The 20,595-nt window shown below is 45.9% G+C and overlaps 1 protein-coding gene across 3 annotated transcripts in view; it reads left to right on the plus strand.

Annotated features, from left to right (window-relative positions):
- Positions 1-20,046, plus strand: part of RGS8 (regulator of G protein signaling 8) — a 32,864-nt gene extending 12,818 nt beyond the window's left edge. For 2 of the 3 annotated variants that reach the window (XM_032779477.2, XM_032779479.2), the window contains exons 3-6: positions 173-274; positions 1,029-1,093; positions 16,539-16,705; positions 19,221-20,046. In XM_032779477.2, the coding sequence (XP_032635368.1) occupies positions 173-274; positions 1,029-1,093; positions 16,539-16,705; positions 19,221-19,403 (517 nt within the window). In that variant the 3' untranslated portion in view covers positions 19,404-20,046. The remainder of the gene's footprint in view (positions 1-172; positions 275-1,028; positions 1,094-16,538; positions 16,706-19,220) is intronic. The other variant, XM_032779478.2, reaches the window with a different exon arrangement.
- Positions 20,047-20,595: the final 549 nt, after the last annotated feature.

The raw sequence follows: 20,595 nt of genomic DNA on the forward strand, positions 1-20,595 counted from the left end.
TATCTCTCAGCCTTCATTGAAGATGTTTGGCTAAACCCTCAGAACCCCTGCATGGGGGCCTCATTAGATACAAAGTCACTGAGATCTTGCATTGTACAACTCTGGCTAATCTTGTAATCGTCACTTTCTCTGGTTCTCCCCTGCCTGCACCCCTATTCCCTATTGATTACAGGAACAGAGGAATGAGAACTCGCCTTGGCTGCCTGTCTCACAAATCAGACTCATATAATGATTTCACAGCCATTCTTCCGGATAAGCCCAACCGGGCTTTGAAGTGAGTATAGATGCACCATTCTCCTTCCCTTTCTATTTGTATTTCCTTCCTTTCATTGTACTTTGTAAGCTTTGAACCCCAATCTCGGCAACTAGAATTGGTTTTAGCACTGAACATCCCTGAAAAATAATTAATTTAATCTTTTGAGAGCAAGCAATTAAAAATTCCCAAATCTTTGGAGATCTGCTTGTCCCAAAAGGAAGACAGAAACCCAAGGAACTTGAAACAGCACCAGCTCTGTTAGAAAATACTTGCATCATGGATACATTGGGGCAAATTCTCAGACAGAACATGCATACCACTCCCTGATACAAATGGGAGTTGTGTGCATTTATCTGAGGACAGAATTTGGCCCATTGTTATTACAAGTCTAAATATGAGCAGTCACCTCTGCATAACAGGTGATCAGTTTCTTCAGCCCATAGCACTATTATGCTCTACAATACTGGAAGCATTTAACTGATATGCTAAGTCTCATGATTAAAGTCAAGAACAAACAGCTTTTTTGAATGCATCCAGCTTGCGTTAAGGTCTAGCTAAAAGAACTAAACCCCCACACCCCAAAGTGTCCTGTATCAGCACGCACTAGGAGTTGTGTAAAACTTGGGATTAATTCATCAGTGATTGTCATTACTTTGGTTGATACAAAGCCCTGGTCTAAAAGATCTGGCGTCTTGTCCAGCTCTTCCCAGGCAAGTTGCACCAGAAGGGTGTCTGTCATAGACTCCTTTGATTGTCATTTCCTTTCTTTTAGAAGATTATCAATGGAAGAAGCCACAAGATGGGCAGATTCTTTTGACAGTCTCTTGTCCCATAAATGTGAGTAGAAATCACATTCTACCTGTATCCTCTTTCACAAATATTTACTGTAGTTCAAATGTTAAGAATCGTATTAGATGGCACAAGGACCCTCACTGGATCGCCACATAACCGTCTATCTTAACCATCCATAATTAGGGCAATATCACAAGAACGTGCTGGGAGGGAGTGTGTACTATAACACTAACATACCCTGTGGCTGAAATTTTCAAACCCGCCTGGGGGATCTGGCTGCCCAATTCCTATTAATGTTAATGGGAAATCCAATGGGCATTCAACTCCCCTGTCGGAGAAAAACTCAGTTCTCGCTTTTTGTTTGGGTGCAGCAAAATCAAATACTTTATTATTTCTCCAGCAATTGCAGTAGAGGGAGGGAGTGCCCTAGGACACTGGGTCGCCCCAGTCCCGGACAGGTCTCTCAACAGGTAAACAATTACAGCAAGCATTTATACCTTTGTTACAGACAATAATGAGCAACAACACAGACAATAATGAGCAACAGCTGCATTTTGTTTATACATAGGCTATCCTGCTATCTTATTTTCCTCACTTCTGGGCGCCAGTCTACGTATTTGATTATCAGTGCAAGGTCGTGATAACTTCTCACACAGTTCTTTCCTACTCGCCTCACACTATCCTCGCTTCTACAAATCTCACGTCATTAGGGTTACAGCTGGCCTAACTCTTGCTAACAGACTGACATGCATTAAGATCCCCTACAAATCCTTGTCAATTCTTTCCCTTCTTCCACACCCCTATGTGACATTGAACATCCCAGCATAGAGCTTTGCTCACTACAAAAATGACATACACCTCTACCCCATTATAACGCCCCTGATATAACACAAATTCAGATACGATGCGGTAAAGCAGTGCTCTGGGGGGGCGGGGCTGCGTGCTCCAGTGGATCAAATCAAGTTTGATATAACACAGTTTCACCTATAACGCAGTAAGATTTTTTGGCTCCCAAGGACAGCGTTATATTGAGGTAGAGGTGTATTTTAGTTGTTACAGGGTATAACCTATAGTTAAACATAACACCTCTGAATGTTCTACAAACATGAACGATACAAAACCATGTAATCATCACAATTCATACCACTAAAGAGATCAATCATTCCAATTTTCTTTATACAAATATTATTCTTCTCCACCAACGCATCCTACTGCGAAGCTATGGAAGTCTGATATCATGGAATGTAACCTGGTACTGCATCCTTTCAAAATCTTTTTTACACCTTTAACAAACAACAGATTTAAATAAGCAGTGTATATCCAATAGCATATTTCCATTACAGAATGAAACAAGGGGGCAAACTGAGATTGTGTGGGGGTGAGAGTGTGTGGTGAAGGGTTATATTTCAGGAGGGAAATATAAGGCCTGGACTCCTTAAGTGTTTACACTGACTTTTTTTTTCCCCTAAGCCCCATTGAAACCCCAATGTTTTTGGTTGGGAATGAATTGGTGATTGTAAACTGCTCTGAGATCCATGGATGAAAAGATGCTGTATTATTTCACCAATAATAATCACTGAGAATATTGTTTTTGCAGCTAGGGGGAAAATATTCAACTTTTAAAAAACTCTTTGGTCAAAACACAAAATATCATGGAAAACTTTTGTCAATATCCAATTTTTTTTGCCCATCTCTAATTTGATCAGAGTCCCATGTTACCCTGAGCATAAGTTAGGACATTAAGAAAGGTGAGGCATGTAGCATACAAGAGTAAGCTTCTGTTACAAAAGCTAAATAGATAAGGTTAGATGTAGTGAAATTATAGAAATAGTTTCCTTTTTGGCGGGTTGATGTGACTCCAGCCTTAGAACATCATAGAGTGGTCACCAAAAATATGTCAGCATTTATTAGCAGCTACCTCACAGGTAGCTGAGAGACCAGCTTTCTCCCATATCTAGAATAGGAAGTCATTGTGGTAACTATATGGGGTGTGATGGCAAAAGCTGAGTTTCTAATAATGGCCCCTGTAGAGTTACCCAGTGAATAGCAAAATATCAATAATTTAATAACCCTCCTTTCCGGGGAGTACTCTACATTCTGTTTTGCATCTGAAGCCTCTGGAATTGCTAGTGTGAGGGTCAAAACCTGCTCTCGGTTAAACTGATACAAATCTGAAGAAACTCCATTGAAGGCAACTGTGTTACTCTAGAGTTACACCAATGTAAACGAGAGCTGTGCTTGGCCCACAGACCTTTGAGTGAAAGGGATTATCTCGTGGTAGTCATTGTAGATATTGTGACAAAGTTCCTCCTCTACCTTGGTGGGTCCTGCGCTTATTTGGCAGATTTGCTCACCTCAGTGATCTTCCCCACAGTCTGGGTCAACTTCTCCTGTGTCTGATCAGGAGTTGGGGCGTTGGGGAACTGCGCCCCGCCCTCTATTTCCGGGTTCGCCCAGCAGGGCCCAGTGGCATTGCAGCCATGTTTATAGTGCCTCCTGTAACAGCTGGCATGGACAGCTAAACTCCCGGGTCCTGTCCCCTGGCCTCCTCCAACACTCTCTTTATTTCCCACAGGCCTTCCTCCTGGTGTCTATAATGCTTGCACTCCTTGTCCTCCAGCCCACTTCTCTTCTCTCAGCTCCTTGTTGCCTCTTGCTCCCAGCTACGTCCCATGCACTTCCTTTCCTCTGGCTCCCCCTCATCTGACTGGACGCGAGTTCCTTTTAAAACCAGGTGCCGCTGTTAGCGCCTGGGTTGGCTGCAGGTGTTAATCGCTCCTGCACTGACTTAATTGGTTTCTAGCAGGTCTAGTACTCTAGTGCAACCACCTGTTGCTGGTCACCCGGGAACAGCAAAACTACTCATCCAGGACTTCATTATTGCACTTCATACCCGAGATCCTGTTACCCCACCTGGTTGGATCTGCCAGTATTTTCATTTTATAACTGCATAAAAAGGCACTGGACATTGCCTAGGGGGCTATGTCTCACTACAATTAGGTTGAATTTATAGAAGTCGGTTTAAATGTTTTATACAGTCGAGTTGGCATGCGCCCATACAAAATGCTTCTAAGTGCATAAGTTGGTGTACATGCATTTCCACTGTTACCAAGAGCTAGCGTCGATTCTGGTAGCGTGAACTGTGGTAGCTGTGGTAGCATCTCACAGTTCTACAGTCTCCCCAACTGCCCATTGAATTCGGGGTTAAGATCCCAATGCCTTGATAGGGCAAAAACAAGTTGTCGCGCGGTGGTCTGGGTACATGTCATCAGCCTTCCCACTCCTTCCCTCTCTCCCTCCCTTCCCCGGAAGCACATGGCAGACAATGGATTTGTGCTTTTTCCTGGTTACCTGAGCTGACACCATAACGACGGCAAGCATTGGAGTCGCTTAGCTCACCGTCACCGTACGTCCCGGGTGCTGGCGACGTGGGAGCTGCATTGCTACAAACAGCAGCTCCATTGCCTTGGCGCAGACGTTGTGCATTACGATTGGCTAGACACATCGTCGGGCCGAGCCAAACAGGAAATGACAATTCAGAGTTTGCAGGCCTTTCCTGTCTACCTGGCCAGTTATCTGAGTTAGAGCGAGTGTCCAGAGCGGTCACAATGGACACTCTTGGATAGCCCAGAGGCCAAATACCATCCGAATGCGCCACATGACCCAAATTCGACCCGCGCCAAGGCCGCATTTCAGCGCTACTCCCTCTCGGAGGTGGGTAAGCAATCAATTAATAGCCCACTTAGATCAAAAAAAGGGCTTTGTCATGTGGACGGAGTATCCTGGCTTAAATTAAGTAACGCTTGTTAAATCGACCTAAATCGTAGCGTAGACCAGGCCTCAGGTGTTCAGGCAGAGCTGATCACCGGTGACCATGCAGGTCATCAGCATTGGATTGCCACATTACTGGGACATTGCTGCCGTACTTTGCGAGAAGTCTATGTTCAGTCTAGATCCCTCGCTCTGTCACCTGCTGACCATGTGCCTCTCTCTACTTTTGCTTTTACAGTTCTGGGTCGCGCTGGAAAAAGGCATGAAACAATTCGTCATACGCCATTTGTCTGAACGGATGGAGGCGCCACTCGAATGAACCGGCTTACAGGGAATTAAAATCAATAAAAGGGGTGGCTTGCATCAATGAGAAACACAAACACTGTTAACAGAATGGCCCCTCAGGATTGAAGCTCACAAACTCGGGGTAGCAGGCCTATTGATTTCACAAAAATGGGTCAATTTCTGTTCTTGATCCACTCCCATCTTTCTTTTAATCTATAGGCTGGCAGCAGAGACGGGAGTAACGACTGCTAGGCCACTGTACATCTCTGGGTGCCTTGGCAGAGAAGATGCCGCATACATTTGCTAGACCATCATCCTCACTCCTGTGCTCACTTAGAGACGTTGCAGTACAACTGCTAGCCATGCACCTCCTGGATGCTTGCAGACATGGAATGAACCTGGCTGAAGTCACTCTCAATGTCTGCCCAGTGCACCACTGACCAGACCTCACTGAGGTCGATAAAAGAAGCACCCAAGAGTAGGACGACATGGCACCAATCGTATGATCTGCTGCCAAAAGGCACTGAGCTGGGCTGCGTGTAGCAATGCAGTCCCATGGTCTGCCAGCACCAGGAGACATACAGTGCTGGTGAGCTGAGCGGGTTCCATGCTTGCCATGGTCCACGAGCGTCTGCTCAGGCCAACCCAGGAAAAAAGGCCGCAAAACCATTGTCTGTCATTGCTTTCACGGAGAGAGGTGAGGGAAGGGGACCTGATAACATCTACCCAAAACCACCCGCAACACTGTTTTTGCCCCATCAGGCATTGGGCTCTCAACCTAGAATTCCAATGGACAACGGAGACTGCGGGAACTGTGGGATAGCCACCCACAGCTATCCACAGTTCAATGCTCTGGAAGTCGACGCTAGCCTCAGTACTGTGGACGCAGTCCACCGACTTAATGAACTTAAAGCATTTTGTGTGGTGACATGCACAATCGACTATATAAAAACGATTTCTAAAAAAACAACTTCTATAAATTCAACCTAATTTCGTAGTGTAGACATACCCTAAGATTCATTGTGGAAGCAGAACAAAGCTTCAGTTATCTGTATCCCCCCTCCCCCAATTAAGTAGCACACATGAACAAACATTGTGCTAATGTCAGACAGATAAAGAAGTCCTGTGTTTACTCTAGCATTTCTGTGTGACTGTCCCTAGTGAACATTTTCAGCTTAGCACCTACAGCTAGTGACAAAAAAGGAGAGAACTATATCAGTCAAATTTCTTTATGACTGCCTGTGTGAACAGTGTTTGCTAGTGTAATATCAGCTCATGCTCTGGGGCATAAGCTGATCACCAGCTGGGCTCAGAAAGAAATTTTTCCTTTGTTTTATAGTGTTATGCAGGTATCACATTTTCTCTGAAGCATCTGGCATAGATCATTGTTTCACTAGACCGACCACTGGTCTGTTCTGGAATGGAAACTCCTATGTAAATTTCAGAGGGGTTAAAAATTAGTTATGGTTTGCTAATTCACTTGGAATAACATTGTTGGCTCACAATTTTCACCTGCTGCTTTCAAAGATAAACCTGGAATGAGGATTTGGGCCTCTTCAGACCAAATAATTCCATGATGTAATGGTGTGTTATGGCATAGACAGTGCTCAGGAACTGAATGACAGAGGGGAGCCAACTCAAAGGAAGGAAGCAGGGAGATATTTCTCAGATCAAAAGATGGAAGTAAATGTTACTAAAGTGATACAATCTTGAGACCCTTATAACAATTCAGTGGGTATTGCCAAGGTAAGGAGGTTGACACTGTACCTAGAGGGTCAGTCAATATTCTTTTTTGGAACTTCTGAACCTCTTGTTGCTACATACAAGACTACAAAGAGGCTGCAGGTGGAGATATTCCAAAAAAGCCTCTAACAAAGCATCATGCAGTCTTATGTGCAATATCAGGTCATTTACCTTTGTGAAATACCCACTGAAGTATGAGAGGCTGCTGTCTGCATCACTTTAGTGAACTTTATAGTAACATTTAATCTCAACATGATACTTTCAGGAAGAGGATCTCTTGAGTAGAGTCTAGGAGGATCTTAGATAAAAGGTGTTATGTTTCCAATAAAATCTGGTTCCAGAATGATACCAGAACTTAAGGAGATCCATTGCTCTCACTTTCTTCTACCCTTCCCCCACAATCTCGACTCAGAACCCTTCTCTTTGAGGGTCTCTCTGATTGCAATCTTGACCAGGAATCATGTTATTTTCCTAAATAATATGCAGCATTCTCATTCTGGACATGATTCATCTCTGCACCAGCATGGAGGCTAGCACAGGGACTAAGGGGAAGCTGGCTTGTGCTTTTCCTATTCTGGGGTTGCTGCCATGCAGCCCCCCAGTGCAGGTTAGGGCAGCCCTACAGGGTATCTTACCTTGTGTCCTGGCCACTGTGGCCCCTTTGGGACTGGCAGCATCTTAGGAAAAGCTGTGGCATTGAAACACTGAGCCATACCCCCTCCTGCCCTGTATTCCTGCACCAGGGGCTCTTGTGGGGTCATGGGGTTGTAGAACCAGTAGTGTCACCTCTGCGCATGCTGGGGAGTTCGATTACACCAGGAGTATTCCTGGCAGGGAAGAGAACTTCTGGCTGCTCGGAAGTCCTTTTAGGCCAGCTATGCTGTTACAAAAGGGTCATATGTCACCAATGAATTAGTCCCATGTCTTTAGGGACTCCCAGGATGCACAATGCCCTACTGGATAAAGGAAATGGAATGATTCCAATTGTCTAGTCTGCAGATCATATAAAAATACATCAGCATTGACACTGGTAAGTGATCAAGAATAAGGGAGGCAGCACAATTCATGTGCTTCCAATCACACACAGCTCTGCAGCAGGCATCTGGGGATACAGTGTGGGACTCCCCCTCTGCCATTCTAACACTGCTTTAAAGGAACTAATGCCAACTGGTTAAGAGTGGCTGAAGTGTTAATTCTGTTGATACTTTCAGGTAAACAATTTAATGCTGCGTATCTACCTGCTGGAGACACCGAGCAGTTCAGAAGCACAGGATCAGCCAGCCAGCACCCCTTTTGCAGCAAGAGTTTTCTTGCCCCATCACAGAAAAACCTCAAAACATAATGCACAGATATTCCCTGTGTTATATCCTTAGGGGAAGCCGGTTTAGGAAGAAATCACTTGAGCCAGACAGCAGACAGCTAACAAAACTACCATTTATTTACAGACACAGAGCTCGCCTAACTGGCCAAAGCTGGCTGGCCTGTCCCCTAATAATCTAACTCAGTTGCCATAGGAACAAAAACCATGACAACCAAATACACAACGCCCTGGGCTTGGGGCTGCACTGGCCCAGGGAACAACCTTCTCCCAGGCAGTCTCTACCTTCTCAAGCCAGGAGCAACTGCTCCCATGGCCCCTCCCTGGAGCCTCTGAGTTGCTATTAACTGCTTGTTTGCCAGGGACAAGACAGAAAGCTCTGCACAGTGTACAATAATGTCAAATTTTCATTTTCTAAAAGCAAGTCGTGAGGGAAAAACCTCAGGGAAGTGTGGTAGCATGAGAAGGGGATTCTATAATCTATGGGACATGCTTCTAGTACATTTACCAGGAAGTGACTTTAATGTGCTGTTTTTGAACATCTTTTCCCAGTTCATGCCATTAAGGTTAATGATGACTCCCACGAGGCGGGAGCTCGGTCTGGCCTGGAGGGTGTGTGTGCAGTAAGTGACAGGAGAGTAGCCTCTCTCTGTATCTCTGCCCAGGAGACATGGTCTGGCCAGCCAGATGGAGATTCCTTTTGACAGTATGCCGGCGGAGATGCAAGCAATGGCGCATCTTGTTCTGCATCTCTCACGGGGCTTATCATTTGTCCAATATCCAGTAGGACAAACTGTCCTTAAACCCTCAATCTGTTTTCAACAAAGAGACATGGAAAAATCTTCATGTATGTTTCCTTTTTAGTTTTGTGATGGTTATTTTTCCCTCCTCCGTATTGCGTGATCTCTGTGCTCTTCTGACATACACTGTCCTTCTTCTGCCTTTTTTTGATCACTCTTTGCCCTTGTTCCCACAGATTCCCATCTCCTTCTGGCTCTTTCTGAGCCAGGACAGCACTGTGCCAGCATTGTGCTATTGACATGAGCCTAAAATTCATCAAAACGATACTAGGATTAGAAATGTTCCTGTACTCCCACCTCATTCAGCATCAGCAGGGCAGTATTTAGACCCCTAAGTGTCTAAATTCCTTTTCAAAATGAAACGTAGGCATTGTAATGCTAAGTGCAGCAACACCTAAATATCTTTAAAAATCTCAGCCTATGTCTTTGTTTCCTAGGTTAAGTGCCAATCACATCTATGGCATGAAATACAAACATTACATAGATAATCATTAACCTTCGTGGTCCAGCATTGGTTAGATTCCTGGGGATTAAACTGTCTGCCTGAATGATTAAAGCCTTTAGTCTTGGATCTTCTCAAGATGTTGAGGCCTTCCTTAGTTGCCCCTCATCATTCACTAGCCTGCAGAGCACCTTCTTTTCAACCCTTCTTGCTCTAGCCAATCTACTTTCCATGTTCTAAGGGAAAGAACACAACGTTGGTTGTGAGGAACTCTGAGTTCTAACTACAGCTCTGTTACTGACCTTGGGAAAATCCAAGAACCTGCCTGCTTTACTGTCCCCATCTATCCAAGCAAAGTAATAATACTTACCTAGTTCACAGATGGACAGTGGGGATGCATTAAGGTTTGTACAGCACTGTAAATCAGTGACACACTACACCTAAGGGCCAAATAGGATAATTACTTAAAGCATACAGGGCTAGATTATACTTTTAGGCACATCCCTGTGTTGGGAGCACAGGGGGAGCCTTAGCACCCCAGGAGGATCTTGGAAAAAGATAATTGTCTGGAAAATAAGTGTACTTAGCATAATCCCTCCCCAAGATCCCCAGTGCACCTTACTGCTCTAGAGATCAGCATGAAGGTGGAGCAGGGACATAGTGACATAAACTGAAGTCCTTAGTGAGGCTAAGGCTGAACTCTCACTGAAGTTAATGGGAATCATGGTCAAACAAGAAGTGAGTAAAACCCAAGTAATGACTTTAGGACCTGCCTTGTGTTCACGGGGCACAAGTGAAAGGAGAATGGACTGGCCTTTTGTTGCTCTGCTCCAGGGCCTTTCTTAGGCTTTATGGAGCCCTACACAGTATTATTAAACTGGTTTCCTTATGCCAGAGCATTCAGCTCTGTGAATACTAGTGCCCCTATGCTACCCCTATGCCGGCACAACTGGTGCCCCTATGCCGGCGCATTCGGCTCTGTGATTACAGCCCCTGCTTTCTGCCTAGTAAGGAGACTGCAGTGCATGCTGAGTGTGCGGGAGCCGACCTGCTCTTACCTGCTGTCCCGGTCATAGGTGGGTGGGTGCTCTGGGGCTGGAGCACCCATGGGGAAAATTTAGTGGGTGCAGAGCACCCACCGGCACCAAGCTCCCACCCTTCTCCCCTCCCCCTGTGCCTCTCGCGTGCCAGTAGCCCCATGCTTACCAACTCCTCCCCACCCTCCAAGCACTTCCAGAGTGCTGCAAACAGCTGATTTGCAGCGTTCAAGCTCCAGGAGGGACGGGGAAGAGTGGGGACGGGGCACACTTGGGGGAGGAGGTGGGGAAGAGGTGGGGCAGGGGTGGAGGCTTGGGGGAAAGGGCTGAAGTGGGGGCAGGGCCAGGAACAGAAGGATGGTGTTGAGCACCCCCCGGCAAGATGAGAAGTTGGTGCCTATGGTCCCGGTGGTGCCCCAAATTTTCGGGTGCCCTACGTAGCCGCATATGCTGTGTATGCCTAAGGACAGTCCTGCTCTGCTCTCATAGACTTGCAAATTCCTTCCAGATCTGCTCCTCTTATGGGCTTTGATGCTCTTCCCCTATTAGAGAATTCTTTGCAGTGTCTTCATTAGATCTGCTCCAACAGTAATTGCTTCCCCATTTGGTTTCAGGTGATCCCTACATCCAAAGCTCCTTTTTTGGGGTCAGATGCCTGAATAAATATACTAGACCTATCTTAAAGGATCACGCCCCTAAATAAGTACACCTATACCTTCTTAAAGTGCCATGACCTTGAAGACTGTGGTCTGTATATTCTAAGGATGCACCGTGCTGCGCCATCTGAAGACTCCCAGTGCTGCTCTTTTTTCTGCACTTTATCTATGTTATGTCATTTATATATCACACTTTGTAGCTGTTGCGTGCTTCTTAATTTGATACTTCAGTAGGTGATTCGGTAGATGATGGTTTTCTGTTCAAGTCAGTACTGAACCTGACATAGTCCTGGCCGTACTGTGCTGCCAGAGTCCCTTCATTTGGGTGAGCAGTGCTTTGAAACAAAGATATTGACCCTCTGTGGTAAGTAACACTTCCCGATTCTCTTCATGAGCGTGCAGGTCTTAAACTCAGCATCCAGGCCAAATTACAGCTCAGGGAACAACATTCTAGAGACCTAAATCCACCCTTGCACTTCAGTTAGTTCCGGTACTCTTCTCTAATTCCCTTCTTCCCTCTTACCCTGTGCTGCAGGGCAGCATTACAGTGTGGAAGCTATCTTACAGTGCACCATAACCTGTTGTTCACTCTCACAGGCTGTGCCCTCAATGCCAACTGGCAAAGGGTTCAATGTTCTGTAACAGCAACTCCTATCAGACCTGACACACTCACTACATGTAATAAAACTGCTGCCACAGTATTTATCAATGAAGACTGTTGTGTGAGGTATCCAGTTAAAGCTTATATCATAGTGGTCATCATAAGCATTGAGAGATGTACGTAGAGTGGCCGTGCCAGGAATGATGTGTACCTTCTAAAATATGTTTTAAACTCTGTAACCAGGAAGAGCTGACAAATAGTTATTTTCCAAAGAGGAGATAAGATGTGTATCTCTCTGTCACATGTAAATTAAGCCAACACACTGGAAACCCTATTTGCATGTGAAATCAACAGGAAAGACAAGCTGATGGAGGAGATATGAAACAAACAGGGGGAGCACACCAGCAACAGGGGAGGAGAGTCTTATATGGGGGTGCACTTCAAAGGTTGACTGGACTAAAAGAGGAGGGGGAAGGACGCCTTTCTTATCCTTCACTGAGGAAGCTAAAAGGACAGCACTTTTTGTATTCATAACATTTGGATCTTGGCCACGTTGGGCTAATGATGCTGGGAGGCCTTAGCTGAGAAATTGCGTAGACAAGAATTTTAACCTGTTAGTGTTAAGTTTAGACTCTAAGAAGCATGTTTTATATGTAACCTGTTTTTATTATCCTTGCTCACTCTCTCTTCAGTCTGAATCTTTGTAAGGAAAGGTATGTGTTTTCACTATCAATAGATTACAGGGCTGAGCTGTTCTAAAGAATCTGATCCTGAGTGGTTCTAGTCAAGCTGTGTGTGAGCTGTCCCTCCAGGGACAGCTCACCTGGCGATTTCTGAGAGTGCCCAGTGACAGGAGCTAGATACTGCACAGGGGATGCTGGCTGAGGGGCTCAGGAGCTGGTGTGTATCTGTCTCTAGCCTGCATAGAGAGGGTCAGATCTGTGGAGACCTAGAAGTTGGTGCTGTTGGTTTCAAGAAGCTGAGCTATAGCAGGCTTCACGCTAAGGGCAGGTGGTAGTGAGGTGCCTCACAACTCTGAGTACTCATGGGGAGAGTGACAGAGGCATATCTTATATTGGCCAAACACTGAGAGAACATAAGTGGTGGAAATCAGCCAGAGGCAGAAGGAAAAAGGGAGACGGAGCAGGGCAGCCCTAGGTTTTGAAGTCCCTCCCAAGAAAGTCCTCTCTGATGCTCCCTCTTCCATTACCTCCAGCCTCCCAAACAACTCAGAATGATCCTAGCTGTCTGATCTAGAAAGCAGGGCTTTCTCCACATACAGAGAGCTCATGCATGGAGGAGGCAGAAGCATGTAGGAAGTCAGGAGGGGATCAGCCTCTTATGAGTAAGTACAAGTTAGCAGTGGGACTCCATGCAGCAAGGGGGCCCCTTGGTTTGAAGTCTTTGCTGCATAAGGCCATGAGAGAGAGAGAGAGAGAGGATGGCAACACAGAGAGAAGAAGGAATAGGCAGAAGAGAGAGGGAGTGTGGGGAGGAGAGCAGAAGGAAAGGCAGGGACGGAGGTGAAAAGAAGGAAAGTGAAGAGGGTGGGACATAATGAAGAAAGGGGGCTAAGCAAGAGACCTGAAGGAGAGGGAGGGTGAGAAAAAGGAAGGGAAGTGAGAAAGTTTATGGAGAGGAGAGAAAAGGGGGAGAGGAAGAGAAGGGAAAGAGAGTACAAACAGGAAGAGAAAAATGTCTACTACTCATATCCAACCCCTTTCTATATTTGTTTAGAAATGAAAAGCCACTGACTAAAGTCAGAGCAGGAACAAAGGGAGAGAACTGTGCAGAGACTTTCTGGTTCCAGCTGCTGCCCCAGCTCCCTGGCTGCTCCAGGCTGCTCTCTGGGGCAGAGTTGAAACAAAGGTCTGTCTTGCTACATCAATCATGAGAAAGCCTTTCCTTTGGCCAGACATTATGCTCTGTTCATCACGTCCCCTGGCAAGGCTTCTGTTTTTGGAGTGTGACCCCTGTGTCAGTGCTAAGGATGACAAAAAGCAGAGGGAGAATCAAAACCGAGAAAGAGAGGCAGGGTGTCTAGAAGCATATCGCAAAGCTCTTTATCGTCATTGTAAAAGGCTTCAGCAGGGTATCCACTAACCAGCTATGGAATGTTTAAGGGCAAATACTACAGGAACCAGCTACATACAAAGAGCCTATGGCACCAGGATCTGCTGTTCTTTTCCCTTCAAACTTCTGTTCCCTCCAAACTCTCTGCTATCCCACACTGACAGATCCCTGCAGCATAGACTCCCCAGTCTGCTCCTGAGTTTCCACCTTCCCACTGAGACTCTATCTCCCCAGGAAAGACACTGGGTACTAGATTCTGGAGAGGGCACAAGTTGTGTGCCACCTTCTTGTCTCCTGCATTTTGGGGTCAGCCGGGGAGCGGAGCAGGCCCTGGTGTAAGCTAGAGCAGCCTCAGCAGCATCTCTGTCTCAAGGTGCCTACAACATCATGTTATGAAGCCACTGAGCAGCTCACAGTAGCCCGAGTGCAATGCGTTCCTGCTACACCTCCTGCCCCAGCCATATTTCTGACTTGTACCTGCACCACTGGCTTGGAGAGGGGCTAATGTCTCCTTCAGGCACACGAGGCTGTAGCTGTACAGTCCATTGGATCCAAATCACAATATTCAGTTCCAGCAGCACTGCTGTACGCACAACAAAAGCCCTTGTTTTGCTGCTGGCACAGCACCTTGCTGAGACCACATTTCCCCCTCTCTGTGGGCAGTACGGAGACTAAAAAATGACACTCCAAAGAGTTGATATGATACCGCTGCAGCTGAGCATCTCATCTCTGTGTCCTCTTTCTGTCCATAATCTCACATTAGCTATTCAAAATCAATCAGGAAGAGGAACTTTCACCCCAGTTCTCATAAAACCATTCCCAGTTGCTTGTGGGGAGCGTATGTGAGGTTACAGGAAGACATAAGGCATCAGATGAGACATTCAAGAGGGAAGAGGGAGCTGACAGAACCATTCTGTGTCCCAGTGGTGGCTATGGTTGCCTTGCTGGTGAAAAGATTTAGTGTGTGGGTTTTTCACTTGGGACCAAGCTTCCCTGTAAACTGTGCACACGTGTGTCCACACAGTGATTTTGTAACCATCACGCATGCCAAGTGGCTGGGAGAGTGGCTGACACCTGAGTGTGTGCCAGGCCCTTAACCTGCTGAAAACACAGTGGCTTCTCCCAGCATCGGGGGCTAGGAAGGGGGACAGAACATAAGAACAGCCATACTGGGTCAGACCATTGGTCCATCCAGCCCAGTATCCTGTCTTCTGCCAGTGCCAAATGCAAGTTGTCCCAAAAAGACCCGAGACCCGAGTCTCATCCGGAGTGGAGTGGTTGAGGCAGGGGATCCTGGTAGGGGACAGCAAGAGGACTCCCTTAAGGGCTGAAGTGGGGGTGGGGTTCTGCATCTCAGAGATGGCAACCCTAGTATCTCCTGGATTCTGGCTAGGGGAGGGGAGGCTGGTGGCAGGGTTTCTCTTTTCCCCAGGGTGCGGGTGGGGGGCGGGGGGAGAGCTGGAGGCAGCAGACTCTGTCATTTTGCATCTCTGCCTTGGGGAGGAAGCAGCAAGGGGTGGATCTTTCTGGGAAAGAAGAGAGTCAGAAAGGGAGCTCCCATCTGGTACTAGTGCAGGAAAAATTAGAGCCCCATCAACTCCCCAGCCAGGCACCAGCCCCTCCTGCTGCTCCCACTTTAGATCATTGTGCTTGAGAAGTTCTTATTTCACCAGCTCAGGAAGAGGCAGGGGAGCTTAGCTCCCAAACTCAGGGCAGAGAGAGTAGGAGGGACCTTCAGTGAATTTCCCCAAGACCACTTCTTTCATTTCACTGACTGCATTCCCTGCCCCATAAATGTTTTTAGAGTCAAGCTTGGAATGGGGTAATGCTGGCCAAGTAGGATTCCTGTCATAAACTCTTAAACAGCCCTACCTTATAGGAAAGGTCTGAAAGGGCAAAATTCAGCTCTGCCATAAGTGGGTGGAAAACTCATTGATTTCAATTCTGCTTATTCCAGAGCTGAATTGGTTGGATCCCATACATGCAGAGAAAGTAAATACAGTGGCTGCATCCACGTGTGCCTCTTTTTATAAATCTGTCTACCCCAGAAATCAGAATGCTCCAATTTCCAAATCTTCGTAATCATAACTTGTAACCTGAGCTAGCCAGAAACATTATCGAAATCTCACAATTGCTAAGCACTAAAAGTGATAAGAGCACTTTGAGGTGGTAACCACTCAGTGTTCCTTCCTTTTCCTTTTTATTGTAGATGTTATGGTTAGAAATTCTAAGATACTTCCTATGTACAAATAAGAGTTAAAAATGTGTCAAAATAATAAACCAAAGTAACGAAAAGCCCAGATGTAAAAGGAGACAAGTTCACAAATTATATATTTTATGAACAGTTTTACCTAGTGACAAATGTCTTTTACAAAGTGAGGCTTTAACAACTATATGGCAAGCAGAATGTATAACTTGAGCCTGGGAATATCAAAGGACCCTATAGGAGTCAGGCTCTCAAATCCCTTTGAAATTCTGCCTACATTCCTAGCAAAACACGGATTAAAAAACAACACAGGAGGCGGTTCCTTTAACCACATGAGAGCCTCATGTAACTGTAACCTGTGGAGGACAGTAATTGAACCTGCTGTAGAAAAACCACATGATCAGCAATTAAGTCTTTTTGTGCCAATGGCAGAGATTTTGAAACGAATAGGGGTTGTATTTGTTGGGGATGAGTGAACAGTGGCATATACCGTAAAGAGGCCTTACCTAGTCTGAAGTTGCTTCCTTTCTTCCATAAATCCAATGTTTCCCCTTGTAGATGGGGTGGCTGCATTCCGCACCTTCCTGAAGACAGAGTTCAGCGAAGAGAATCTGGAGTTCTGGCTAGCCTGCGAGGAGTTCAAAAAGACCCGCTCGACAACCAAACTGGCATCCAAGGCCCACAGGATCTTTGAAGAATTCATTGATGTGCAAGCTCCTCGAGAGGTTGGTAGGCATACACACTCTGGTGGGATTAATCTGAGCGAAAGGTATTGCAGGGAAACTCACTTGGCAAGGGGAAGGAAAGGGGAGTTGTTTGCCACAGCCACGGGTGGCTTTATGTTTTTTACTGCCCCAAGCACGCCAGTCAGGCGGCATTCGGCGATGTTTCCGTGGGTGATCTGCCAGTTTCGTGCCTTTGACGTACCCGCCGCCGAATTGCCGCCGAAGCCTGCCTGACTGCTGCCTTCACAGCGACTGGCAGGCCGCCCCCTGTGGCTTGCCGCCCCCTGTGGCTTGCCACCCCAGGTTTGCTGCGCTGGTGCCTGGAGCTGCCCCTGGCCACATCTCTCTCCACTAGCAGTGACTCACATCTCCAGTGCTGGGATTTTGTAGTCTTCAGCTACTGCAGATGTAATGAGCTGATCAATGATTTCACTAGCTACTGTTGGCCAGTGTATCTGGATATCTGAGTTATTGCAGTCTGCATCCCAAAGCCTCCAGTGGGGAACCTCTGAGAATCAATGGCTTGATAGAGACATCACTCCTTCATTCTTTCACAAATATCAAAACTGATTATTTATAGGCCCCCAAAACGGCTTTCAACAACACTCCCAGCAACTGCTCTAACCTGTTGAATCTCCAAGAGTTAGGGTGTATGTGTCAATCTAGGCCCTACGGCCCTCTGAATTTGTAGAATTCAGCTTTGTTAGAATTTCTGAAAGTTACGAGCAATAGCACACGGTGCTGAACAGAAAGTGTAGACACAACTTGGAGCCTGGACTTGTGAATTCTCCTTTAACATAATCACAGTTTATGACGCTATATCCTGCATTGTGATGTCACGTTATGTCATATTGATTATTCAGCAAGGGCCTCCTCACAGATTCCTCTAGTGAATGTGTACCCAATTTCCAACAGGGCTTCCAGCAGGGAAAACTCAGATTTTAACCACAACTTGTGACCTACTAATATTGGTAATTTGGGCCTCTGATGGGGCACTCCCCCATCCCTCTGGTGGAAAGGCTAATGAGCATTCCTGCAATCAGGCAGTGTCAATTATGTGCACCTGCAGAACATGCTACACCTGGAGAAGTGGGTCTTAAAGGGTGATCCTGGCCATGAGGGGAGTTTTTCCAGGAACAAGGAAGCTTCTAGGGCATGCTGGTAAGCTCCAGCAACAAGGGAAATTGAGCCTGAGGCAGCTGCTAACATTTTCCTTCAAACCCCACCCCATTTGAGGCAGATAGACACTACAATCTTGGTATAAGCAAAAGCCCTGGAGGGCTGATTCCAGACAGTGAACTGTGGTAGTTCCTGGGGAGTGCTCCCAGGGGCTGGAGACAAGGAGACTATAAATTGGGTGCTGAAAAGACCCTGGGAGTGAGCTGAACTCCTGCTGGGAACAGTAAAATTGCCCAGGAGTGGGGGACCCAGGAGCAAGAGACTCAAAGGTACTTTGGCTCAAGCCCAAGCTGAAGGTTGGTCAACTACAGGGCCAAATTGAACTCCCACAGAAATCAATGGCAGTCTTTCTCATTATGTCAGCTGGAGTGGGAGGAGATCCAGTGTCTTGTGGCACTGAATGCATTCCAGCTGGGATTAGACACTTGGGTTTAGGTTAGATTAGGAGGTGTTGATCCCTATGATAGTTAAAGGGTGATATCTAAAATCAGATCCCACAGTCATGACCTTTGGTGTATCAAAATTTGAAATGACCCACCAGCATAATGCACAGCCAACTAATGCTGTAACTATCTTAGGGGAGGCACAGATAAAGGTTCCCTTTTTTGACTGCATTATATTTGGGTACCACGGAAGCCTCCCTATTCAAAAGATGAATAGCGGCAAACTCTCTCACACAGGAATGGCTTTGCACCATCTTTGTCACGACAACCACAGTTAAGACTGGTTGGTTTTTAGGGCAAAAATCTGGGAAAATTCAGGAATTTGTCACAGCAAAAATGCTAAAGTCATAAGTTTAGGGGGGTTAAAATGGAAAAGTCCAGACACAATATATTTTAGTAAGTAGTTGTCATGGGAAATTATGAGAAAAGTCAAACAGTTTATTGTAAAACAAAAATAACTTAAAGCTATTTGATAAGATTTTAGTAATAGTTTAAAATTACTAAGAATCCATTATCCAGCACACTAAATGTATAGAGAGCCAAATCTGTAAAAATTCATAGGCGTCTTGATGAGTGATGGGATAGCTGCGGTGACAAAGACTCTGAGTCAATATGTTCAGACTTGCAGTAGGTACCTAAAGTTAAGCACCTAAATTCACACCTATGCACCTAAATAAAAATGGTCTGGTTTTCAGAGGTGCTGAGCACACACAGCTAATATTGAAATCAATATGGATTGAAGTGCTTAACTTAAGCCACCTAAGTTAGAAAATTTGGGCAGTGACTTATTATGAATCCCTCCCTCTCCTACCCCAAAAGGTTATGTTGTTGTGTTATTAACTGTATAAAACAGAGTTACTCTATATAATCCTTCATGTTGTCTCTCTCCCTAGGTGAACATAGACTTCCAGACACGGGAGGTGACAAGAAATAATGTGCAGGAGCCCTCACTATCTTGCTTTGACCAGGCCCAGGGGAAAGTGCACAGCCTCATGGAGAAAGACTCTTACCCCAGGTTCCTGAGATCCAAAATTTACACAGACCTGCTGACCCAAACCCAGAGGAGGCTCAGCTAGAGCAGGGATGGGACCCTCAGACACCATAAGCTTCCCATGGCAATCAAAACCATTTCCAAATTTGAAACTTCATTGGTGTTAAAAAAGCAGGGGTAAAGGAGGAACACGAGAGAGAAAGGGGGAGCCCATTTCAGAGTGTGACCCAAATGCAATTCTAGGACTCTTTGGAGAGTCTCTGTGTGTGTTTGGTTAGTGGTAGCACGTAGCAGTTTCTGGCCTATTCAGGATCAGAAATATGTCCTCCGTGGTGCACTCGGTCATCTATCAAGAAGGCAGGTTTCCCAAAACTTACTACATTGGTTAGTTTACACTGGTAAATAATGCCAACATGAACTTCCATCCTTCCAGACCTCTTCCCCACTCTCACATATCCCACATAGTTGGAGGGGACACTAAGGGCAGTCATGAAATTAGTGTAACTGAGCACAATCCAAAGCACTGCTGTCACTCATGTGGGGGCGTGGGACTCCAAGCTAGAGACCATGGGGTTCCTAAAGCTACAGGCCTTGGGATGTCTCCCAGGGTAGAACGGATCAACTGAGTCAGCTCTTTCTTCCATTTTTGTTGCTCATGTTGTGATGTCAGCCATGACCTTGCTGCACCCCCTTGCTATCTGATGATGCTCCCCCAACCCTAAAGCCCTTTTATTATTGTTATTTTCACGTGCATTGTCAAGGAGCCAAAGTTTCCTCCTCAGGAGGCCAAACCAAAAGTCCTTACTAGAAATGATTCTAGTACAAATTATAATTATTATTTGATAGGAACCCCAGGCATGGAGCAGGGCTCCACTGTGCTAAGCTCTGTACCAAAACCATAACAAAAAGATACTTCTTGCCCCAGAAGAGCTTTGTAGTTGGGAGGCAACAAGTGATGCCCCATCATGCTAATTGCTAACAAGGGAGGGGAATGCAAGACCCGCCTGTTGTGTGAGACCACACGTTTCATGCATTGCTTGACTGGGCATGACAGAGAGAGGTAAAGGTAAAGGGATTTGTGTGCAGTGTAGCACACCACACACAACACTTAAAAACAGCCTCTGTTCCGGCCTCATGCAGCAGCTGATAGCATTGATACTGAAGTTATTTTTATTTGTTGTCCCTGGACTGCTTTTATTTATTGATTGCTAACGGTGTGTTCAGTACTGTACAAACAACTATGGAGATGTGGTCCCTACTGTGAAGACAGATAAGAC

The sequence above is a fragment of the Chelonoidis abingdonii genome, chromosome 7, assembly GCF_003597395.2.
Source record: "Chelonoidis abingdonii isolate Lonesome George chromosome 7, CheloAbing_2.0, whole genome shotgun sequence".
In the NCBI taxonomy this organism is placed as follows: Eukaryota; Metazoa; Chordata; order Testudines; family Testudinidae; genus Chelonoidis; species Chelonoidis abingdonii.